Source organism: Hyposmocoma kahamanoa, unplaced genomic scaffold (assembly GCF_003589595.1).
Source record: "Hyposmocoma kahamanoa isolate Upper Pololo Valley unplaced genomic scaffold, ASM358959v1 100021, whole genome shotgun sequence".
Classification (NCBI taxonomy): domain Eukaryota; kingdom Metazoa; phylum Arthropoda; class Insecta; order Lepidoptera; family Cosmopterigidae; genus Hyposmocoma; species Hyposmocoma kahamanoa.
Genome location: NW_020653200.1, coordinates 13257157 through 13281182, shown reverse-complemented (window position 1 = coordinate 13281182; position 24026 = coordinate 13257157). Strand labels below are relative to the sequence as shown.

The window sequence follows — 24026 nt, the reverse complement described above, 5'->3', positions numbered from 1 at the left end:
AAGGCTTGTAGATATCTACCTAATATTCTCTCCTCATAAGACCTAAAATATGCAAGCGTCACCTATACGATTGCAACATCTACTTGCAAACTGCAATATGTAAATTCCATGCAAAAATAGAAGATGTTGCCATTTCCACAGCATGAAAGTATCTTGCGCTATGGAAATTTCAATCGAAACATGCCTGGATTTTAAAATTATAGCGCAACCAACAAAAAAGGCTGTTTATAATAATAAAAAAACTAAACTATTTTCGAATACGAATTCATATATTGGATAAATGTAACCGGACCTTTTTATTGTACTTGTAAGATTTTTTTTTTGTAGAATACGAAGTAGTTATCCAGAAATCTTTAAATCTTTTTGATGACAATGCCATCGCCCTGGAGAAATAAAAGAATACTTTAAATATAGAACCAAATAAATGACAAATGACTTATTTCTGCACTTTCGTTTCACTTTTCAGCCCACCGATCGTGAAGTATGACTATGTAGCTTTTTTCAGTGTCGATAGTCACTGTTGTTCATGTATTTTTTAAAATACTTAGTGAATAACCTTAACAGTTTTAAGTTGAAGAAGTGTTAGAATGGCTAATACAGATTTTAGGAAGGATGTGACTATGCCCGTGCGCCCGAGAAGCGTATACACAGCACATTCTTACAACCAGGTACGAACACTATAGCTATGTGTATGAGAACTTGCCTGGGACAACGTTATGCTTCTCACGGTGATTTTTGTGAAATGTAAATTTTACGTATAGGAGGAGTCGAATTTATCCGCTTTTCAAGACTACAGCAAGTTTCTGGAAGGTGGCTTGGGTCAGGCTGAACTGGGTAGTGCCGCAGGCTGGCAACCCCCATGGCGCGCACCCTTGCAACGCAAGGCTCCTTTCTATCCTGGTGATGATATTTATCACGCAGACACCTGGAGAGAACTTGAGGTAAGAGAACATATCGATTTGTATTGGTGTGTGTATACAAATATATTTATTGCAAAACTCTGAATCATTGACTTTGCCTGACCCCTTTTAGGAATTAGTAATCAATAAATATAGATGTAGATACTGTGTTATATTCAAAGGGCGTCTTAATCCTTTTATCTTAATGCAATGTGCTGTGGAATGCTTTCAAAGGCAAATTGAATTAAAAATTGCTAAATTGAATTTTGTTCGACTGTAAGAGATGTGCGAAGTTTGCTTCTGCTTACACGGTCGTAGGTAAATATTTGTATATGTAGAAGGTATTCGCTATTATTTCCTAGGAAATACAAAACTTTCACATTTGTGAATATATGGCAGCTGTACATATTTGTCTTTAAAGGTCACCGACGTAGTCAGCGGCGCTGGTTATAACGCATCTGTAACTCCTCACGGTACAATCTGTCTCAGGTTGAGGGACAGAGTCAAGTAAGGCAATACATACCTCGTGAGAGTTTTGTTAAACTATAAAAAGTATTCTGAATCAGGCGTGATGGTATATATTCTGCATGTATGATAATGACATATGCATATAGCAGGTTCGTGCGAGTTTTTACTACGTATAATAATAATGAAGAGTAACGAGGAAGCTATGCAAACATTGCGGTCATAATAAAGCATAGGTACCTATTACTAAATCTCCCTCATGTAAATAAAAATTTCGTACCCAGCAGCCTATTTTATCATTATGTGTACGTGGTAGAGTGGATATGACGATCGATGGAGCTGTACGTGTGACCAACGCTAAGAACAACATAATCTTGGCGCTGTCTCGGTCTGGCGCAGCTGCGGCGCTGATCCACCCGAATGGCCGCGTGTACCACTACGGCTCGCGCGTCGAAATCCAGGCTCGCCACCAGCAGGGCAATAACAAGTGTGTATTTTGGTGCATATGGTTCCCTTCGTAAAATGATTGCTCCAATGGTTCCAACCACTTAGTACAGTGCTACTAAAATTAGCGAAGGAAAGTTCGGGATAATGAAACCTAGGTTCATTTTTGTTATAATTACAGTGATCTAATAAACACACAGTCCAGCTATTGGATAACCACAATCATCGCGAGAGTTAGAGTTAAGTTCTTGCCGCAGGTAGAGGTACGTTATAGACGGGGTGAGGATATTAAGCGGCAGCAATGAACGATTTAATTTGAAAGAAAATGAGTAGAAGTAATGGAACCTCGTTGCCTTGGTTAATGCGATAACCAAGAGTACCACAGGGCGCGAAGCGGTTCCTTGAAGGTAACATCGTGAGGACGTCACTTAGTGCAGCTTCGGCTCTTCGTGAGAGCAGCAGTCACGTTCGCTACAGATGTAGGTTTCGGAATCAGGATCTTAATTGTGTTTTTGTAGCAATCGAGTACTTCAGTGATATAATTGGTGCATAATAAACATAACATGGTGTTAGAATTGACAAAATATCTATAATAATAATAATATTGTGTCAGACAACACGGCATACGGCATTTTGTTTTGGGTAATGCCACCAATATTAATATAATCTTTGAACGAATGAAGTTACAATCTGGGCCAGGGAAAATAGTGACAGACTACATTAACATGTGAAATAAAAATAAACTAGCTGTTCTTGACAGTCTTTTTGACCAAGTCTGGTATTCACTTAAGGATTTGAATGTATACCTACGCTTCTATAATAAGATTCCGATTGATATTCAAAATTTGCCATTTACGAGGTTTAAAACTATAGTCAAACAAAAAGGTTCAGGACTAACGTCCAGCATAGTATATTATGTGTACAATGAAAAAGAAACAAAATTATTTATTAGGTCTCGTGCCCATGCTAAGGAAAGTCGCCGGGTCTATGCAAGAATTCGTGTCGATTCTACACACGTACTCTGTAGAGTGCCTCGGCGGCGCAGGACAAGAAATAAAATTTGTCTACCCCCGACACGAGGCGCTCTATCGCTATTGTATGGGGCGGGGTGAGGACGAATGTTTATGCGCGTGGACGGGTGTTGCTTAGTAGTCAACATATACAACAACAGTCTGTAGTAAAACGACTCCTACCTGGAAGACTCGTAATGCACTGACACACTCGACACACGTCTGTCCGAAAGCATTCGTATCGTGTACATACTCATCATTTTGTCGTCTGCAATAGACACATGTTTTCGTGGCTAGATCCGACAAAGTTCTTGTCGTGTACAAGACCATTCTCATCTTTTCTTTAGCAGACACGTCGAATTTTAGCGTGTACTCGCGCATTTAGGCATCAAATTTTTTTATTGAATTTTTTTATTAGACACTTGGAGATAAAAAACGAAACATTTATTCTCAAAAATAACAAAAAACATAATAACTTCTTCTTTTCCAAAAATAGTTTGCTCTTAGGCAGATCGACTTCAACTTGAGATCAACTTAATGAGATTCATGTTTCTATTCAGCAAACGTAATATGTATCATCTTCGGTGCACGTTCGTAATAAGTGTCAGTTTTGTCGTGTTATGTTACTTTTGTCAACCATCTTGTTGTCGTTACATAGGTATGCCAATACCTTAAAACTGAATGCTGTGCAATCATTTATAACGATTGCTACAGACAATCTAATAACTAATTACTAAAATAGTAAAGTGATATCAGCATCTTAACATTATGTAATACTAAAACAATTAATATAAAAAAACTTATTTTCGAGCGTAAAATCATGTGGCGTCCTCATACATAAACTAACAGTGCGACGCGGGCGCGGTCATTCAATTCAGACGCGCGCGTCATTTTGGCCATTGGATAATTCTACACAGCGTTTGTTATTTTCGACCTCTGTTACTTTTGTACCCGGTTTCCCCTAAATGTATGTACAAAGAGCAACACCTGGAGGTTCTTGCTTATTCTTCTCAAGGGAATCTGCCTTACGAATGACTAGTAGAGTTTAATCAGTATGATGATTTCAAGAGTAATTTGCTTACTTATGAAATAAACATTATTTGACTTTCGACTTTCAAACGATTCTTTTAATTTTGATATCAAGTTAGGGAATTTTCTGTGCACCGAAATTTATTTCCGAGGCAACCAGGACACCAAGACCAGAAAATTAGAAAAGTTGTTTCGTAATCAGGGTCTACGGGGATTGAAACCTGGGAGCAACTCATTCAATCCCCACATTGCCAACCGCTGATTATTCCCACTAGTTCTGTTATACAGTTTTGTTGACAGAACTAGTGGTACTTTTCTTCAAAGAGTTTTCAGGTAGGTGTAGTGTCGATAATGAAATGAATAGAAGGGTGGAAATATATACAATCCCAACAATCCGATTACTCTAATTGGTCGGATTTGAACAAATTTGTCCGTTACATGAAATTTTGGATGACGACTAGACGAGTACTGTCGTCGTACAAACGTGGACTACCTTTGGCCGTCGTCATTGAACGACCAATTTCGTCGAAGGTTGGCATCGAGCCGTAAATGCGACATTCAAATATAACACTTTTTCAATTTCTTCAAAATATGAAACAAGATTCTTATTATTTTTCGGTACGAATCATCCACTTGAATGAAGATTGCAAGGGATCATTAAAAAAACGGAAGACGGATCAAGTAAAAAATGATGACTTCATCAGGGTCTCCAAACACAATTAATAATTGATGGAATAGACATCCCTTTTACGGAAAACCTTCTCTGATTTGAAAATTTACTTAGGCAACATTTTTCCCTTTTTTAGTTATTAAAATCGTGACAGAAATATGGCAAATATTATTTTAACAACATTTAAGGTATACCAGAATCTGATGGTATTTACCATGTATTTACACAAATTTAAATTTCTAGTGGGCAACATCAATAGTAGGAAAAAATGTACTAGATACTTTAATTGACCAGAATTGATCTATCCTCGTACCTACTTTAAGATCTCTATGAATTTGTGTGTGAGAAAAGTAAGTAATATCTGACACATTTTAAGATGAAACAAAAATATGTCATTTATATTGTGGGCGATAATTTATTATGTTTGCAATTTGGAATAATTCTCATTTACGCCATGTTTTTTTTACCAATCATTGTCTTTGTGTACACACTGTAGTCTTGCCGGCGACCACCAGTACCAACAAAAATCACAAACCACATTACATATCGATTTGGCTTCATTAAAATTTCAATGATCAAGTTTACTACTAATCGGTAAGACTTGAGACGCGATTCTAAATCGTGAAATCTGACTTCGATGCAACTAATTCGTCGCTGATTTTGCGATAAACATTACAATGTTTTTTGCTTAAGATTGAAGCGGATTCTCAGTAATTATTATAACAAAATCGTTATTTTCAAGTGAAAAAACATCCATTTGACACAAGTAATATTTTGAATTGATATGTGACAAGTTAACATTGCCAGGTGAAAGTCGTTGAATTTCCCTAATATTTAATATGAGATTCTGGTACACCTAATATTCAAGTGGCCAGGAACCAGGGAAAATGTTATAAAAATGTGGGATAACGATGGAAGGAGGTCGCATCGTCACACAACTCTATACTGAAAACTCATTCACAGAACTAGTGGGAGAGAAATCTCAGTAGTTCTGTGAAGAAAACTCTATTTATCAACAGAACAAATGGGAAGAAAAGTACCAATAGTTCTGACAACAGACCTGTACAACTAGTGGGAATAATGGCTAAGCGCTAGACCAACGAGGTCGCTTAAAAATTTCTGAGATCTGTATCCATTTCATATCCTTCCGTATTAAGTATGAATTGAATTAAGGATAGATTGGTTTAGCCATTTGAACAATTTTGTAATGTGTTTGTAAAGTATTAAAATTGGTGGAAACATTTCAGATATGCGAAGATGTGGTACAAGGGCGTGTCGTTCACTGCAGAGCAGTGCGCGCTGGTGTATTTGGTGGATGCTGCCGGCACGCGTACGACCACCGATACGTTCCTTGATATGAGCCAAGATTTCACCCTCAACGTGTTCTATAAGTAAGTCACAGTAAAATTGTACCACTCGGCAGGGGCAGTGCATGATGGCGCACTTAGCGGCAACAAGTCCCTTACCTATTACAATCCAGTGTTGTTACAAATATTATCATCTGCATAATCCGCTTAAATGAAAATATCTGCATCCGCATCAGTCTACGCATTGATCGATGCTGATATTCATTACGGATATTCGCGTCGTGATATGACTTAAACGGGCGGGTGTTAATAATATACTAATCATATAAAAGAAACAGACTGCAAGCTGAAAAGGCAGCTCTGCCTTACCTTTGATAAATGTCCTGTATTATGTATGATTAAGCTTGGCAGATTACTTGATTGTATGCAGGGTGATTTTTGTTAATAAATGTAACACTATCATTAAAAAACTAGGGGAGTAGGGGAAAATTTTTCGAAAAACATTTCTTAACGGAATACTACTCCCATAGTAAGTACTCACCTAAGTGGGCGGTGAGCCAAAAAGTTTGGAAACCAACGGTATACAATATGTAATATTAATTATATATATGGTGTTAATTTTTGTGACATCAGTATATTAGCTTGCTAGGTTTTGTTATATATGTTCGGGATATATAATAATAGCAGTAATTTATTAATTATTGATAATATTTTATCTTGTTGGTAATAATTTACCTGAAAGGCACTCATGCGTGTGTAAAAGGATGCGAAAGTTTTTGCACAGTATAAAGATTTCAACAATCTACATAATCTCTTAATGGGTGCGTCTCACTTGTGCGAACATAAACTAATTTCACCATTCATTTAATATTATACCTCTATTAACTACCTCGGTGGCCGAACGGTTACCATGCCGGACTGCCACGCAGAGGTCCCAGGTTCGATTCCCGGGCCGAGAGAAATATTTGTATGACCTACATTTATTTCTCTCGTGAGTTTGGGTGTAATTTGTGGTTGTCTATGTGTGTGTCCATGGCACCCGCGACACAGGGTTTCCCTAGTGCGGGGCTATGTTGAGTGTGTGCGTTATTATATTATTATTATTATTATTATTTTTATTTGGACTAATTACACTTCCTACTCGTATAACTAAACTGCATGTACCTAACTCTTGTTTAATATAATATTCACATTTTACAAGAATATTTTATATAAAACTCATATTATATAACAATCATTTCATTATATTTATAAAGCTACAAGTTCTTACTCACTGATAGAAATAGGACGCATACTTCCCGATATGGTGGAAAAAAGATATTTATAACATTGTACGCGGATAGGTTCCAAGGCAAAGAATCAAATACGAGAAGACCTGAATGTGGAAAATGTAAACGAGTGATCAACGGCGTGCAAAAACCATAATACATGGGGCGAATTTTTGTGCACTTTTATAAAATACGCCTTGATCAATTTCCGTAGAAAGTAGCAAATGTTCGAAATTCAAATAAACAAGATGGCCGCCATACAAATTTCAAAGCCTCCTATCACGGAAACTATTAGAGATAGGTAGGAGATGCTCGAAGGAGGTTAAAAAAAATTCAAGATGGCGATTTGAAAATGGCGTCGGAAGAAAAACTTGCTTCGATCCGGCTATAAAAATTGGCATGCGAGGGTCTTTAAGAGTCCTTAATCATAATTTGGGGTGAAAAATTTTCGCCATTTTTTAATATGGCTGCCATATAAGTGTTTTTTTCGTTAAAAATAGCTGGCGAAAGAGATTTGCTCTGATTCGACTGAAAATTGGCATGTGAGGGTCACTAGAAATATAATATAATATAATATGATAATAATTTGTGCTCAAAATTTGTTTTTCGCTATTTTCAAATATGGCCGTCATAGAAGCGTTCGTTGGCGGCAGAAAAAAAATTGCTCAGATCCCTTTGAAAATTGGCATATGGGGGTCTCCAGGAGTGCTTGATAATAATTTGTGATCAAAATTGGTTTTCCGCCATTTTTCAATATGGCCGCCATACAAACTCTTTTAGTGGCAGATAAAAATTTGCACTAATTCGATTGAAAATGGACATGTCGGGGTCTTTAGGAGTGTTTAATAATAATTACCGGTCAAAATTTATTTTTCACCATTTTTCAATATGGCTACCATATAAACTTTTTTGGCGATAGATACAAATTTCTTCTAATTCGACTGTAAATGACATGGCATGAATATTTGGGGTAAAAATTTTGTTTCCGCTGTTTTTCGATATAGCCGTAATTTATTTATGTAACTTGCTTTGCTCGGACTGAAAATTAACACGAATAGATTTCTATGATTGTTTGATAATAATTAGTGGTCATAATATATTTTTGTAATTTATAAATATGGCCGCCATTAAAGAGCAATTAATTTTTTTTAAAACAAAGCTCCTAAGTGCCTTTTAAAGCTTTTAACTGCCTCTATGGCCGAACGGTTACCATGCCGGACTGCCACGCAGAGGTCCCAGGTTCGATTCCCGGGCCGGGAGAAATATTTGTATGGCCTACATTTATTTCTCTCGTGAGTTTGAGTGTAATTTGTGGTTGTCTATGTGTGTCCATGGCACCCGCGACACAGGGTTTCCCTAGTGCGGGGCTATGTTGAGTGTGTGCGTTATTATTATTATTATTTGATATACAACATGCTATCACAACTTTTATTGTTGTTTCCAATTTTTTATTTAAGTGCCGAGGCCGCAGGCCGAGGTCCGCGGAGGGCGAAGCCCGAAGCGTCCGCACGCCTTCGTATGGAGGTAATTAATTATATACGGAGGCGTAATAGATTACGAGTACAAGATCTCACAATTGTAAAAATGTAAGGCATACTTCCCGATGTAGTGGAAATGAGATACTTATTATAGCGTTGATGTTGTATCTCAACTATATCTGTTAGATTCCATTTTCTTGAAAGCTATGCCAAAGAGAGTATTTAGGGGGGAAAAAATGTCAAACTACTGCCGAATTTCCTGTACTATGAATACCAAAACAGCGATAATCCAAAATACTCAGACCAAAAAAACCAATCTAGAAATGTTCGTTTCTTAAATTGGCCCAAATCGGGAATCGACCTCCTCATCAAGCGCCCATAGTACTAACTGCTGTGCCACCGAAGAGCATGAGCACACCCCGTAAACTGAAACTGACCACGCGCCGCAGGCCGAGCCCGACCCCGTAGGTGGGGTACAGGACTCCTATTATATAAAGCTCATATTATATAACAATCATTTCGTATGATTTGTCAATTTAGATAATTTTTGTCACATATCACTTTTTATAAAAGTTTAAACCCGACTCGCCAAGGTACTTGTTTGTTCGATACTAGGGGTGTAATTTAATAAGGAGGGTGAGTCGTTTTCCGTTATTAATTAATTATAATATTTCAAATTATTATTGTTAGACACTGGATTCTTAGTGATTTTAAAAAACAAACGTATTTATTTTAAATCTTGACTGCAGCTTCCATTCAGTAGGTTAGGTGACCCAGCACATGGTGCAGAGACGGGTACCGCGGGGTTTTAGTGAGAAGGAGTATCACATAACTTCCGCCTGTATCCTCAGGCGGAAGGTATGATGGGTATTACCCGCGTAAACAATAAAGTTAGAACATGAAAAAGCAAAGCCAGAAGCGAATTTGTTTCCGTTTCCGAACTTGTTTTCAGGTCAATGAGCGGTAAGGAAAAGAACGTAAGATACCTAACAGTTACTTACTATACTTTACTTTTTATATAAAATTTAAAGAAAGAGGAAATAAAAACAATCATTTACATAAACATTTACATTTAAACTAACTAACTATTAAATCAAACTTTAAAATACTAAAATTATCACGAAAAGCGACCAAATAAACGAAAATAAATTTCACTTTTTGATTATAAATGTTACTAATAGTATCTATGCGTAGGTCAATGGTCTAATGTGTTAAAGGATGGGTGCTAACAGCCAGTGAGTAAGGGCAAGCAAATGTACAGTTTAATAATAATTTAGTAGAAAACACGTATGTCGCTAAAGCAAAACAGCAAACACTAACTAAAGTCAAGAAGGCGCCAAAAACAAACACATTTCAATTTAGAATTTAAATATAAAACTAAAACTTAAAGAGATTATAAAATATATACAAAAGAGATTTGTAGAGACTGCTGCGATTCGCTACATCGTCCGGGCGGAGAAAAGGATGTGGCCACCTTTATGTAGTGAGAGAGCATCTTGATTAATTCTTGAGAGGACGACGTAGCCTGTCGCCGCGAGTCGCTAAGTCTGCGACTCTAACCTCACTGTCTACCAGGGTAGACTTGGGCGATTATTACCAACTCCTACATTCAGACGTGTTTTGGGAGGTCAGCTTTGAAAAGTGGTTACTCAGGCGGAGAGGTTTCTTCCACTCTACCCTGCGTAGGTCAAGGTCATTTAATTCTTAAATGATTTATACAATAATTATTTTGGACGAAGCGCCTATTAATGCTAAAATGAAAAGGAGTGAGTGGTCGACGTCAGTGTTGGCAACATCGGTGTTGGCACCCATCGCAACAAGAGTTAGGAGACGGCTGTTCACGATCGCTTCGGAGTCCAGCAAGAGAGTCTCTAAAATTCCTGATTTAGGAGCTTGTCCGATATTCCTGATTTAGGAGCTTGTCCGACTAAAGTAACCCTTAACCACACTTCTTACAAGGCGTTCCGTATATCCTTTGAAAGATGGCGCGATAGGAGGAATAAAACTCACGACCCATAATCGTCGTGTCTCCTGGCAAGCTGTAAGCAATTTTCAGGTGTACGGCGCGGAAGCACGTGTACAGAGCGACATCACGTTTCTCCTTGCGTCTCCCCACTGCTGTATCTGTAGGTCCAAAATAGCCGATGCCAGTACATTAGAAAAGACGTTGCTGACGAAGGGTAGCCCTTTCTTATTGTAAGTTCGCAGTGCGGGGAGTCAGAAGGCGCGGAACAAGCATTTCCTGGTGATTGATCTGACTGTGGTTCTAAAACGTAAAATTGTAAACCTTAACAAAGTTCGTTTATCACAGTTTCGTTGTAGGCGTGTGCAGTCTTGTGATGAAAATTAATTATAAGGAGTTTTACGGCTGTTTTTCTTTAAGGGATGTGCGGACAAGATTTGTTTCCATTCTTCTTTAAAGGCATCCAATGATACCTCCGTACAATATCCTCTTCTGCTGTGGTTAAGTCTTCCGCTTTCAACGTTTGGGTACCAGCACGAGAACTATGAAAAGGTGGGAGGTGGATTATAAACACGTGAACGAATTATGGGAAAAAATTGGCTTACAACTAAGTGAGTACGCGCCATAACGCGGACTACCCTCAACCAACTATTGAAGCGGGTCGCGTTTGCAGTTACCGGGGTGGGTAACGGCAGGCGAGGAGAGGGTTGTATGAGGCTCTCGACTAGTTCGTCGGTAACGGGAGCTAATCTCATGCTTCGAGTCTAGTCTAGTATACTACGCAAGCGTAGACGGCTGCGCTTGCGTTTGTAAAGACATGAAGTACTGGATTCGCTTTTAAATTCACGCAAAACAGAGTTTACACTTACGCCATATGTCTGAGGTACCGCATCATGCACTACTCTGAGTTTCTTCTTTCGTGGATGGTATACACCCTAATGAGGTAAATACCAGAAGATGCGTTGAGAGGCGTGTGGGTGGGTACACTTTGGATATTGGTAACTTTGAGAGGAACATTTTTCAGCGTAACCCTTTTGTTTCATACTCATTTAAATTTAGAATTTAAATATAAAACTAAAACTTACAGATTATAAAATATATACAAAAGAAATTTGTAGCGACTGTTGCGATTCGCTACAATGCCTAAAATAAATAATTCTAGTTTATTCTATTAATTGAAATCAGTTTGCCAATAACCGGGAGTTAGATAAAATTAAAGAAATTAAATTTAGATAAAATCGTCTTATTGGTGTAATGTTAACTGAGGTTTATAACATAAGAATGTTATTAACATAAAAATGAGTGTGATTGTTAACAAAAATGAAGTTATAGGATGTTAGTTTATATTAAACGATCGTTATGTGAAGTGATTGTTATATTAAATAAGTTTGTAGGAAGTAAAATTATTCTTTTTGAGTCAATTGAGCAAATTGCCAATTTATGTGAATAATATTTTGTGATACATTACACACCCCTCTTACACACCCTTTTTAATGCAACCGAACGCTAAATGCTAAATAGAAAATTAATTTGATCTACTGTGAGCGTTTCGGTGAAGGAAAAAGATTGTGATAAACCTGCACGTCAAGGTAGGTTTGTGAACCTTCGTAAAACGTGTGAAGTCGCCAACCTACTTTGGATTTACATGGCGGACTATGACTAAATTAACCCTCGCGTGTGAGGAGACCCATGCCCAGTAGTGGGTTGATGTTGAATGCTAATTGTTTAGCACAGATTACCTTTGAAGGGTGACGTAATTTTGGCAGCGAGTCCCGTCATGGGCCGTCGTACGTGAACGAAGCACTATCACTGCTGCAGGCTGCTCAATACTGGCTCACGGATGATGGTATCGACAACTGGATTATCAACAATGTGCGCGTCAGCCAGACTTCTGATGGACTTGTCAGGTTACGTATTATTATGCTCAGGATTCCACCTTCTAAAATACATAAAAGGTCATTAACGACGGCTTATAATAAGTGAGGATTTAAAAGCACGGAACACGTAAGTATACCTATTCAATTGATTCGCCGCTTAAGCGCCCAGTTACTCAATGCGCAAATTTCACGTACATGGCAATTTTGTTTTCTGTTTGCTAGGCAACAAAATTGAAAATTCCGCGGAATAATGCAACTGCGCGGCCATCGCGTAGACCAATGACAAGCCAGCGCGCCCGCGCGCCCGCCACGATAATTTAAGTTAAAACGTAAAAGCTTAATGATACATCGTATTTCGCCATGACAGACACACGTGGTCGCTGTGCGGCGGCCACGCGGTCTCCGCGCGGCGACTGCACGGCGTGAACGCGATGAATGATTAAAAAATAACGATGAACACGCAATTAGAGAAATAGTCTCTATATAGCAAACATATATTTAGGAAATGAAACTATTTTTCCGGATTTAAATCGTGTATATTTGTTTTTTCAAATAAACCATTCATTTCCTATGTGTAACAATCGCGAAAACCTAAGAACTCGATAAACATATATTTTTTAAATCTTAATTTTAGTGTGGGTGGGTAAAATTTCTGGTTGGGATTTAACATTCTCGTTTCTGTGCGTTTTCTGTTCGTGTTCGTGCTGACAACTTGTTGTCCAATTGCAGAATCCACCGCTGCAGCCACAAGTATCAGTTGCGAACGAGCCCCAGCAATGGATCGGCGTCAATCACTAGCCCATTTCTGCACTGCACCGCTTCTCTGGGGCAAACCCAACATCTCTTTGTAAGGTTAGTTTGAATGTACATAATATATAATCGCTGGTATTTTTAGGGGCTTCACCTTAGTTTCAATGTATTCCCTCGAAATTCGATTAGACTATTGACAATAATCTTCCAAGTCGTGTGATGAATTTTGTTCATAGAAATTTCAAACAAAAATTACCGATAATTATTTATAAAACTGACATCCCTAGTGATTTATTGATTTGAAAGGACAGATTGAAAACATTCGAAATTCGAGAAGTAAAGTTCAGAATCTGAAATAGATGCTGGATGAGACTTGTACTAAATTATTATAAAATAAAATCTTAATGTTCTTTTCACCTACCATTACCTACCTACTATCTAGCAGTAAATAATCGTAAAATAATAATCGTACGTACTCGTATCAATATAAACTTTATAATAATTGGCTAGGTAAGTATTACGTCTGCAAAACCCACTTACCTACTTACTTAAATGAATTACCTAATTAAGTTCCAATTAGGCGACAAGGCCCTGGGCAAAGCAAGCATAAATAATGAACATTGAAAAAATGTTCTTATTCCTATGTCATCGTTGGTTGCTTAGCAACGTTTTGTTATCAGACATTCTACGTGGAATTTGATTAGAGTATAGGATACATATTCAGGAAATTTTAAAAATATATATGTATTTTATTTGGATTGATAATCCTTTTGCAAGTAGGTCCTATGTCGACTAATCCATAATAATTATTCCTATTTGCGACTTAGGAAAAAAGGACCAAAAGCAAATAGCATGAAGAGGGAAATAAAGAGAGCGACATCGAGTTTAAAACCAGAAATAGAGACGAAATAACGGCCATCCATCCATGGTAACTTATCAAGCAAATGGGCCTTATATAACTTTTAAATATCAACTCTTGTTTGCACTGAAATCACAAATTAGAAAGTTGAAATAGTACAGCGCCAACAACTTACTTGTATGTATATTCCAAAAATATTCTGTATTTATTGTAACAAAGATAATATCTCTACCAATGGGGAACTCTCCATTCGGTGGTGTGGGAAAACAGCAAAACATCTAATTACAAAACAAACGGAATCATATTTCATCGGTAATTAAATATTAAATATGTAATTTATAAATTTTCGTCCATTATATCAAGTTAAACTGGTCGATTTGAAGTGAAACAATTGTTTCGAACTCAGGCTGGTCAGTCCGAGCGCAGTTGTCACCGTAATGATATGGCAGAATAGTTTTCAAATTAAATGACATTTCGTTTTTAATTCTGGTTATATACTAGATGGTGTGCGATGATAATCCATGAAGACAATATTTTTTTATTTCTCGGAGATTCGTTCGTTACACCAATTTCCATTAGGATAGGACTTCGTGTTTTCTTATATCGAAATCTCATCTTAACTTTTTCTAATGTCTCCAGTCAGCCTCGAAATTGGATAGCCTCAACCAACTTCGCTTTTAAAGTCGTAGTCATACAAGATTGTTACTTAACGTAAATGAAAACCGTAAATCAATTTTTAAATCTTTGTTTTGTTCTTTCTTACTCTTAAGCGACAGAAAAAGTGCTGTTTTATCATTTCCTTTTAAATTGTTCTTTGTAGTTCCGACTGAAACTCCACAATATTCCGAAATACGTAAAAAAATACACACGCTTTCTCCTAATAAGCTCTTCTCCAAATAGTACATTTTGTAATAAACAGTAGTCCTTCTACATTTATAAATAATTTGCAATATATATTATCTGGTCGTATAGCCAACATAAAGAGTAGTAGATATTCTATATAATTCCAAGTCGATCGATCAGGACGACTGAAGGACAAAAGGGCGACTGATCTGTCGACAGCCAAGTCAGACGATTGCTGAGAGGTATTAAGAAAATAGTTGTTCAATCCATCTCTTACAAAAGACTTGTTAAAATATTTGTATCATTCCTGGAAGTATTAAAGGATACATGACAGCACCAAAACTTGGCGGAGCTGGAGGTCTACTGCGTGATAAGTCATCCACAACGAAAATAAATCAAATTTAGCGGTGCTACCTATAAGAAATATCGAGCTTCATGGTGTGTGGGAAAGACTATGAAGAATGTGGATGTTTTCTAGTTTTCGCAAGTTTTTAAGATACCCAAAGGATATCTTTCAAGCTATTGCTAATTAAACGGTAGTTTCACTATCCACACAACACAGTGCGGCTCAATCGGGCATTTGATGTCTCGGGGTGGGTTTTTTGCAAACCTTTTTGCAAAATCACAATATTCCGGCCGATATTCCTTTGGTAGAGTTTCGTAATAAGATACCATTCTAAAGGCAAAAGGATTATCGTTATTTCGTCTTTCATAATAGACCTCTATACTTCCTTTTTAAGAAGCAGAAGCAGACCTTTTGTTGACAACAAATTATAATAAAACATCGTGAGAATTGATGACAAATGTCATTTGCAAATAACACGATTTTCATCACACTTGCTCGTAAACAGTGTCATGACATGCAAAGTCCACCGTAATGTCTTAAATTAAGCACACGGGCTTTTTCATTACATTATCGCCCTATGGTTTTTTTACACCTTTTGCCGATCAAGCAAAGCTCAAAAAATCTAAACGTATATTTCGCATAAACTTGAATTTAAAAAAATCGGAACATTTGCAATTGAACTAGGTATATTACTAAATTTATTTTGAGAATTCAAATTCTGAAGTATGTTTAGAATTTGGAGATTGTTTTTTTTATATCTAAATACATTGTGGCTGCAGGCGTTTGTGCCTTTTATAACATTTTAGTTCGAGTTGTATTATCTATGGAAGAATAGCTGGTTGTTTAAAAAAAAACCTCTATTTGCAAAATCCGTAAATGTTGTGTTGTGAAGCGATATTTATTCAAGAAATAAATGTTTTTGTTTATATTACAAGCAAGTCTTTGAAATAGATTAAGGGCGCGTTCAAATTAGCCGCTGTTAGAAGCGCTGCAGACGTGCGCGTCGTCGCGCTGCTGAAGTGCCATCAAATTTTCCCATGCCCTTTTTTATCATGCAGTCGATTGGAATAACTGGCGGAACTGTTATCCCATATTGTAGGGTGTTATTTACATTCGCATCGTGGTTAATTTGAAAATTTAATATGTACACCTCACTAACCGTGACTGCAGCGCGATTGTCGCGCGGCCGCCGCGCGGCTGCAGCGCGTCTAACAGTGGCTAATTTATACGCGTCCTAGTGGATATAATTGACTTGCTACCTTTACAAGGGCATACATTTTTAAATCTTAGTGTGTTCATTCATAACTTTTGAAACGACGTAAAAGTTACATAAAAATTTTAAGTATTGTTACATTTTTAAAATTTTCAGATGATAAGTAAGTAGACCCTTACCAACGATTACCAGTAATTATAAATGACCGCCTCTGTTCCTAATACAAGTAATACTCTTAGACGTTCTTCCCAACCTTGGGCCGCGGCAGGAATCTTTTCCAGTGGGGTTTGGTTCGCTTCGCTTCTTTGGTCGCTTTAGATAATCTAAATTTTGGTGGGACTTTTGACAGACCTTGAGCTCCAATTCAGTCCATAGAGAATAGTCAAGTTGGTTAAGATCAGGATTGGAGGGTGGCCATTCTTCCGCCGCAGTGAAAATGTTTCTTATGAGAAAATTTGTCGGGCTTGAGTCGTTATCAGGCCTTAAGATGGGCTGGTGCTGTCTTGCTGGACAATCCATTCTTAGTATTAGGCGGGGGTTTCACCACAGTCTTTAAAATGTCAGTTTAAAAATTTTTTAATTTCACCTTAACGCCTTGTTACGAAACCCCCACCATACCATTACACTCGCCGGATGATGGGTACGCGAAACATTAAAGAAGCTAGAACATATTTGCTGCTTTTGGCATAAAATTTGTTTTGTTGGTAGAACTTGTTGTACATCAACAATAGATCACAGGCTGATGTAGTAAAAAATTACGTCTCTGGGTGGCTTATGGAGCCTAGTGGAGTCCCGCAGGGATCTTTGCTCGCCCCCTTCCTGTTCGCGATTTTTGTGAACGACATCGAGCATTGTTTTAAATCATCACAACTTTTATGCTTTGCGGATGATATGAAGATTATAGCGCCTATTTCTAAAGTATCTCATGCAATCCTGCTTCAAGAGGAACTTTTGAGGCTGGACATCTTCTGGCACCGATAACCAGCTTGATTTTAATCCCGTCGTCGTGTATCGTCGTCACTTTTAGCCGCAAAAGTAACTTAGTGCATTTCAACTACTCATTGAAAGATACTAAATTACAACGTGATACTGTGGTAAGTGTTCTTGGTGTGCTGTATTATCATAAGTTGCTGTTTGCTTCGCGTATAGACGCCTTTATTTCAAAAGCTTCTAAAGCCTCGAATTTCTGACTCGTAACTCCAGAGATTTCAGACATGCTAAGACACTAAAATTGCTTCTGGAGCCGTAGACTCCCCGGAACTCGTGTCGAAGATTTCTCTTAGAGCCCCTACAAAATCTCTTAGGTTTAATTCACTTTTGTGCGTACCTGTGGCCTCTTCGAATTTTCGGCGGAATGCATATTTCTTACGCGCGAGTAATAGCTTCAATGAATTGTCCAAGCAGTTTGATTATATCATATCATATATATATTACCTTTCTAACACTAGTGCTGCATCGGTGAAGCGTCTTATTAGTAGTTTGTTTTTTGGCGAGTAGGCAATTACTAACTGTTGCGTAAATGTATATAGTATAGTTAGCAGTTATATAGTTATAATTTAATGCTTATTTACTTAATGTGTGTCTATCGGTGAGGACCTATCATTGGCTCTCCATTATTATTTCAGTTTTTACTGTGTAATAGCCGGTGATCTTCCAATAAGTTAAAATTCGGATTAAGATTATGGGGTGTTTTGTTTTTTTGTTGTGCTTAATGTGCTTTTCGGTGGGACAGCGGTTAGTATTAAGGGCGCTTAATAAGGAGTTTCCAAGTTCGATTCCCGATTTGGGCAAATTTATGACACATTTTTAAGTTGGTTCTGGTCAGGGTATTCTGGGTATTGCCCTCTATTCTGGTACTCATAGTACAAGACATTCCCTAGTTATTATATACATATACAATATATACATTATATATATATATATATATTATATATATATATATATTATATATATATATATATAAAAGAGGGACAAGAGGGACGGTCGAGATACAACAACGCTATAAGTATCTTATTTTCACTACATCGGGAAGTACCTATGCTTTACATTTTTAACAATTGTGAGATCTTGTACTAGTAACAGGGCCTCCGTAATGCTGTCTGTCACGTGCCTTCATTTTGGGTTATATTTAAAAAAATGAAAATAGTTCTTTATTGACGGCCATAGTTAAGAATTGCAAAATTATTTTGACTACAAATTGTTATCACATATCCACAGGGCCCTAACATTCCGATTTTCAATCGAATTAGAGCAAATTCGGTAGATAAACCGCAAAAAACGTTTGTATTCAGGCCATACTAAAAATAACAACCTTGGGCAACAAGTGGCAATTACCTTACGCCGACTTGCAAATCCTTTTACCGCGTTGGCAAGCATTACAGTGTATGCCTTCGATACGATAAGAAGATTTGTAAACAACTTATATTCATAAAGCCTTTAAAAATTTTGTAGTCTAATGGGTACATAATCGTTTCCAGACGCGGTGAACGACGTATGCATTTCGACGGAAACTCCTTCATAGTACGTAATGCGGGTCATTCAGCTGGGTTCGACGATAAGAACCAGCTGAAGGTGTACTGAACCCGCCTCCCGCCTCCCGCCTCCCGCCTTCGCCTATGGCTCTTTCATCTCTTTCGTCTCAGCCCTACACTGCACGTTGAGAAGATACCCATACCAGCTGCCGGCAGATCGTCGTAACCGCCATGCGATGTTGTACAGAACTTAGTGGGCCATTTGAAACACACCATTGACCGCTCTTCCCCACTCTTGTATCTCTTTCGCTTCTCAATCTTTAGATTTATTTGAAACTCGTGGACAAGTCGTGTTCAAAGTTAACGGGTGATTTTTCTTTTTTATCGATGTCAGTGTGTAAATCTCGTCGAGAACTTTTTGATAATTTTAATTTTATATATCGTTCGGTAAACTGCCAAGCTTTTTTGTGTTGCAAATTTCGACTAGACTCGATTCATAGTAATTAAGATTACAGTTTCATGATTAAGTGTTAGATCATCAACGTCCCCCGGTAGTCTACCTAATAGATGATGACGATACGTCCTTTTGTAATTTGTTTTTTATACCTTTACTTTATAATAGCTTAGACTGAAGCAGTGTTTATCTTCATATATTTATACATTTGTTTTACACATCCTCATATGCTCAATAATTTTATATAAGTTTTGATCAGTGCGTATTTGCTAACAAAGGGTAATTTTTATACAATGTCTTTGTGTATTGGTTAATGTCGAGTCAAGTTGTCCTACAGCTATCATACCCAGTTAGTACGGTGCGCATTCAACAAGGTGTTATTTTAAGAAGACCGTTAATATTCCCTTTCAGTATTAATCAAACGTTTTGAGATCAAATGTAATACGACGTCTAGTCGATCTTTTTGGCTTGGCAGTGATTCTATTTGTTGAATACAATTCGGAAACGAAGACTTGCTCCATTGGTTTCTTTGTGTATAAACCTTCAAGTATAACGTTGTTATGAAAATAAAACAATGGATACTTCAAGTAATTTTTCTTTTATTTAGTAATTAGTATCTTCATAGCTGGTGTTGAGAAGCGTGTATTATTAGCGAAATAACAATATAAAAAGCTGTCCTCTATAAGCGTTAGTGGTTTAGACGTAGATTATAGAAACATTGCTATGGGTAGGGCTAGGGTAAAAAGTATAAGTGAATGGCTTCACTGTCAGTGAAGCCATTCACTTTCTGTTCAGCCAAACACATTCTGTTCAGTGAAGCAAAATCATTTGATGGCCGACCCCTTGGTGTTCTGGAACTATGTTAGATCAAATAGAAATCGGGATCCGTACCATATTCTAAAAAATACTGTATTGACAGGTGAACAACGTGTAGTGGAGTTTGTGAGATATTTCCACGAGATATTTTTATAGTAAAGAGCGGCCGGATTTGGATGTGCGCGAGAGTATAGCGAGCGCTGCTAGTGCTGCTTATGAGGGAGTGTGCATACATTTGGATCGGCTCCAGCTAGATGATGTGAGGAGAGCTCTGCAGCGGCTTAAGTCTAAAACATCTACGGGGCCAGATAGTATTCCACCCTTCGTTTTTAAGGACTGTCGAGACATACTGCATATTTATAATCTTTGCCTGGCGTCGGCGGTTTTCCCCGAAAGGTGGAAGCTGACGTGGGTAGTACCGGTGCCAAAGGGTGCGTCGTCATCTACCGTGGAAGGATACAGACCAGTAGCAATATTGTCGACGCCGGCAAAGGTTCTGGAGACTGCTATCCAGGGATTGTACTCGCAGATAAGCGCGCAGTTGACAGACTCGCAGCACGGGTTCCGCCCGGCACGAAGTACGACTAGTTACCTACTCAACTATATGGCTGACGTGGTTTCATTTGTGGATAGTGGGGTGCAGGTGGATGCAGCTTATTTCGATTTCAAAAAAGCTTTTGATTTAGTCGATAATGACGTGTTGCTACAAAAGCTAGCCAGTGTGGGATTCACATCACATCCGTTAAGGCTTTTTACCAGCAATATGAGCAACTGTCAGTAGTATGTAGATTACGCTGGGTAAGTGTCACATACATATTACACCAGATCCGGCGTAAGTCAAGGCAGTAATCTTGGGCCTTTGGAATTCCTGCTAGTCATAAACGACTTGCCGAAGCAGGTACAATATGCCAAGTGCTTGTTGTTTGCGGACGACCTGAATTGTATCTGGCAGTACAAGATCAGGATGATTGCGAAAAGTTGCAGAGAGACATCGACAGAGTGGTAGCTTGGAACTATGAGAATATGTTACAATTTAATACCGCCAAATGCGCAGCTATAACTTTCTCTCGCGCGCACAGACCCAGGGTGCACGATTACAAGGTAGAGGGGATAACCACATGCCAAGGGTGAATGAGGTGAAGAATTTGGGCGTTCATTTAACTGCATCCCTTTCTTTTCGAGATCACGTGTATAACATCTGCAAGAAAGCGTACCGTAATTTGGGTTTTGTCCTGCGCAGATCACACAGTTTCACGAATGTTAAAGCGATCATACTTTTATATAATGCTCTGGTGAGAAGCCAGCTCGAGTGCAATGCAATGGTTTGGGCGACTCACGAGAAAAAGTATAACCTTATGCTTGAGAAGATACAGAATAAATTTATAAGATATAGAGACCCTTTGGTACAATTGGTCTACTTTCCCGATCGGTCCACTTTCACTATTTGTCTACTTTCCCGATCGGTCCACTTGTTTTTCCTGATTCGCCTATTTCCCAGTTCGTCTACTTTCCCGTTTGGTCTCATTATTTTGTGACCTGTGGGTAAGCATAGCCACAAAGAATCCCCAAAGTCGGTAAGCGGAACATTTTTTAAATCAAATGTTAGCCCTCTGTCCATTTGAATATTCTGCTACGATCCCCTGGGGGGACGTGTTTTTGTCCACATGGATCCCCTAGGGGATTCATTTTAGTAGGTTTTAACCTAAATGTGCTATGTACAAAATCCGCTATTAGGAATTAGGGGACCACTCGCAATTAGCGACAACAGAACTAGTGGGAATAAACGGCGATTTGTGGATTCGTATAATAAAATTGTAAAGAATTTCACCGAAAAGAGAGATAGCTGCTTCTAGTATGAACGTGCTGCAGATTGCGGCAAATTCACGTACCCTACGTAACCTACACGATAGAGCGGTCCTATGATGCCATCGTCCCAAAATACAGAAAAACAAAACAGACACGAAAACTGATATCTACCTATTAGTGTATGAAGTCTTCGGTTGGTAATTTTTGAAGCTATCCTTAATACGATAAAAAAATTGAGAATGTTTTTAGAAAATTTTAATTTCTTTATACAGATATGACGAACAAAGATACTTCATTTGGCAAAGCTAAACCAAAAGAGATGGTCATAAACCCATTCACATTTCTTTGCAACTGATTCCCCTTCGATGCAATCGGTCTACTAATCAAAGCCCCTAAAGAAATAAAGTAAAAAAAATATATTTTTAAATAAAAAAAATTAAAAAACAATGAAGCAAATATAACATATATAACATGCGTATATATATATATATATAACATGCGTTATAACATGTTTATGACCGTTATGACTGAGCCTTCTAGTGTGAAGCATATTTGTTGAGTAGTATAAGTATAAGACATTTTTGTCGTCACCTTTTTGTCATTTTTCGAAATAATTTCAGTAGAAATATATGGCCTTCGAGATACATTTCTATACCTTCCCATAAATGTTCATACATCAAATAATTACGCGTTTTAAATTTCCAAGAATTATTCATCTATACATCCATCTCTATTATTTAGACAAAAGAAAGAGAATGAGGAAGAACTAAAGCCTCCCACCTTATTCGTATCCCCACGTGAATTAACCATCGTATATCCTCAGTCGTATGATCTCGGAAGTCCGAACTAATATTTTTCACTTTCCAAAAAATTGACATAAAAATCAATTTATTCCATAATACCATATAATATTAATATTATTCATAATTACGAAATATCGTGTTGATAACGTTTTGTGGTATTTTCGTGGAGAAAATTGGAAAAACGTAGTTTACTATTTAATAATTTTATTTGAAGTGAAGAGGATCTCGTCACATTAAAAATGAATACTCAAATGTCGCTTTTAATTAGGTGCACCACGAAATTAGTGTTGGTAATTTCTTACAACTAAGTTTTGGTTGATTATTAATAAGTAAGTGGTCGAATTATAATTAAGCGATTTAAAAAAGTTGAATTCTTTCAGACGTAGAAACTGCAGGTACTGGTTTACTTTAGTTACTTCTATAGTTTATGACAATGGCATTTTGCTTTGGCGTAATGCCGCCAATATTAATAGAATATTCGTCTAGCAAAAACGTGCTGTTAGCGCATATTACAATCAGGACCTCAGTGTCTTTGAGATAAGTTTAAAGAAATTAACATTCTGTCAAAGTTGTCACCTTTCATCTAAACAAACCTATTTATTCGACACGAATTTAATCGCACTTGCGCCGCCGCGCAGCGACTGCGAGCATCTAACTGTTATGGCAAAGCACGCTCTATTTATTTGGCTTTTACGTTTTAACTTAAATTTGCACCCCGGGCGCGGCGGGCGAGTGTGACTTGACTTTGGTCTACGCGGCGATCGCGCGGCGACAGCGCGGTTGTATTATTCAGAGCAATTTAAACGTTGTTGCCTAGTAAATAGAATTCAGATTCGCCATTAATGTACGTGAAAGCGTGGTAACTGGGCGGCCGCACGAAAACTTTGACGTCGTGTAACTGGGCGCAGTTTCTTACTTAGTATTTCCTACTATATCTTTCTAATTTGTGCTTAGTATTCTCGGGAAAATCTGCATTGAGAATGAGTAGTAGCGTTAAATCAATGTGACTGTTTCAAGTGTAATTTTCTTACCTATGAAATAAAGACCTTTTCACTTTGATTTATTTCTTATTGACCGATTTAAAAAAAGGAGGAGTTTATACGTTTGGCTGTTTTATGTGTTCCAATTTCTCCGTCAATTGTGGACCGATTTTCAAAATTCTTTTTTGGTTAAAAGGGTGCACATTGTCACCAAGTCAGAATCTGATGAGGGGATCCCATGAAAATCGAGGAAAATCCTCAAATTTTATGGGCAT

The 24026-nt window shown here is 37.7% G+C and overlaps 2 protein-coding genes across 2 annotated transcripts; both read left to right on the top strand.

Moving 5' to 3' along the window:
• Positions 1–463: 463 nt before the first annotated feature.
• On the top strand, positions 464–19751 carry LOC113225634. Its single transcript, XM_026458000.1, has 8 exons — positions 464–668; positions 762–941; positions 1321–1406; positions 1681–1851; positions 5765–5908; positions 12300–12440; positions 13140–13262; positions 18899–19751. The coding sequence occupies exons 1-8, from the start codon at positions 588–590 to the stop codon at positions 18999–19001; spliced, it is 1029 nt and encodes a 342-aa protein (XP_026313785.1). The 5' UTR covers positions 464–587; the 3' UTR covers positions 19002–19751.
• Positions 19752–20101: 350 nt separating this feature from the next.
• Positions 20102–20943, top strand: LOC113225956. Its single transcript, XM_026458446.1, has 2 exons — positions 20102–20112; positions 20319–20943. Exons 1-2 carry the CDS (start codon positions 20102–20104, stop codon positions 20941–20943), a joined length of 636 nt encoding a protein of 211 aa, XP_026314231.1.
• Positions 20944–24026: the final 3083 nt, after the last annotated feature.

Bases quoted from the DNA above. Each gene is read 5' to 3' on its own strand.
- LOC113225634 (XM_026458000.1), top strand. From the start codon at position 588: ATGGCTAATACAGATTTTAGGAAGGATGTGACTATGCCCGTGCGCCCG. The intron at 1,852-5,764 runs GTGTGTATTTTG...GAAACATTTCAG, and splicing joins CACCAGCAGGGCAATAACAA to ATATGCGAAGATGTGGTACA. The intron at 5,909-12,299 runs GTAAGTCACAGT...TAATTTTGGCAG, and splicing joins ACCCTCAACGTGTTCTATAA to CGAGTCCCGTCATGGGCCGT.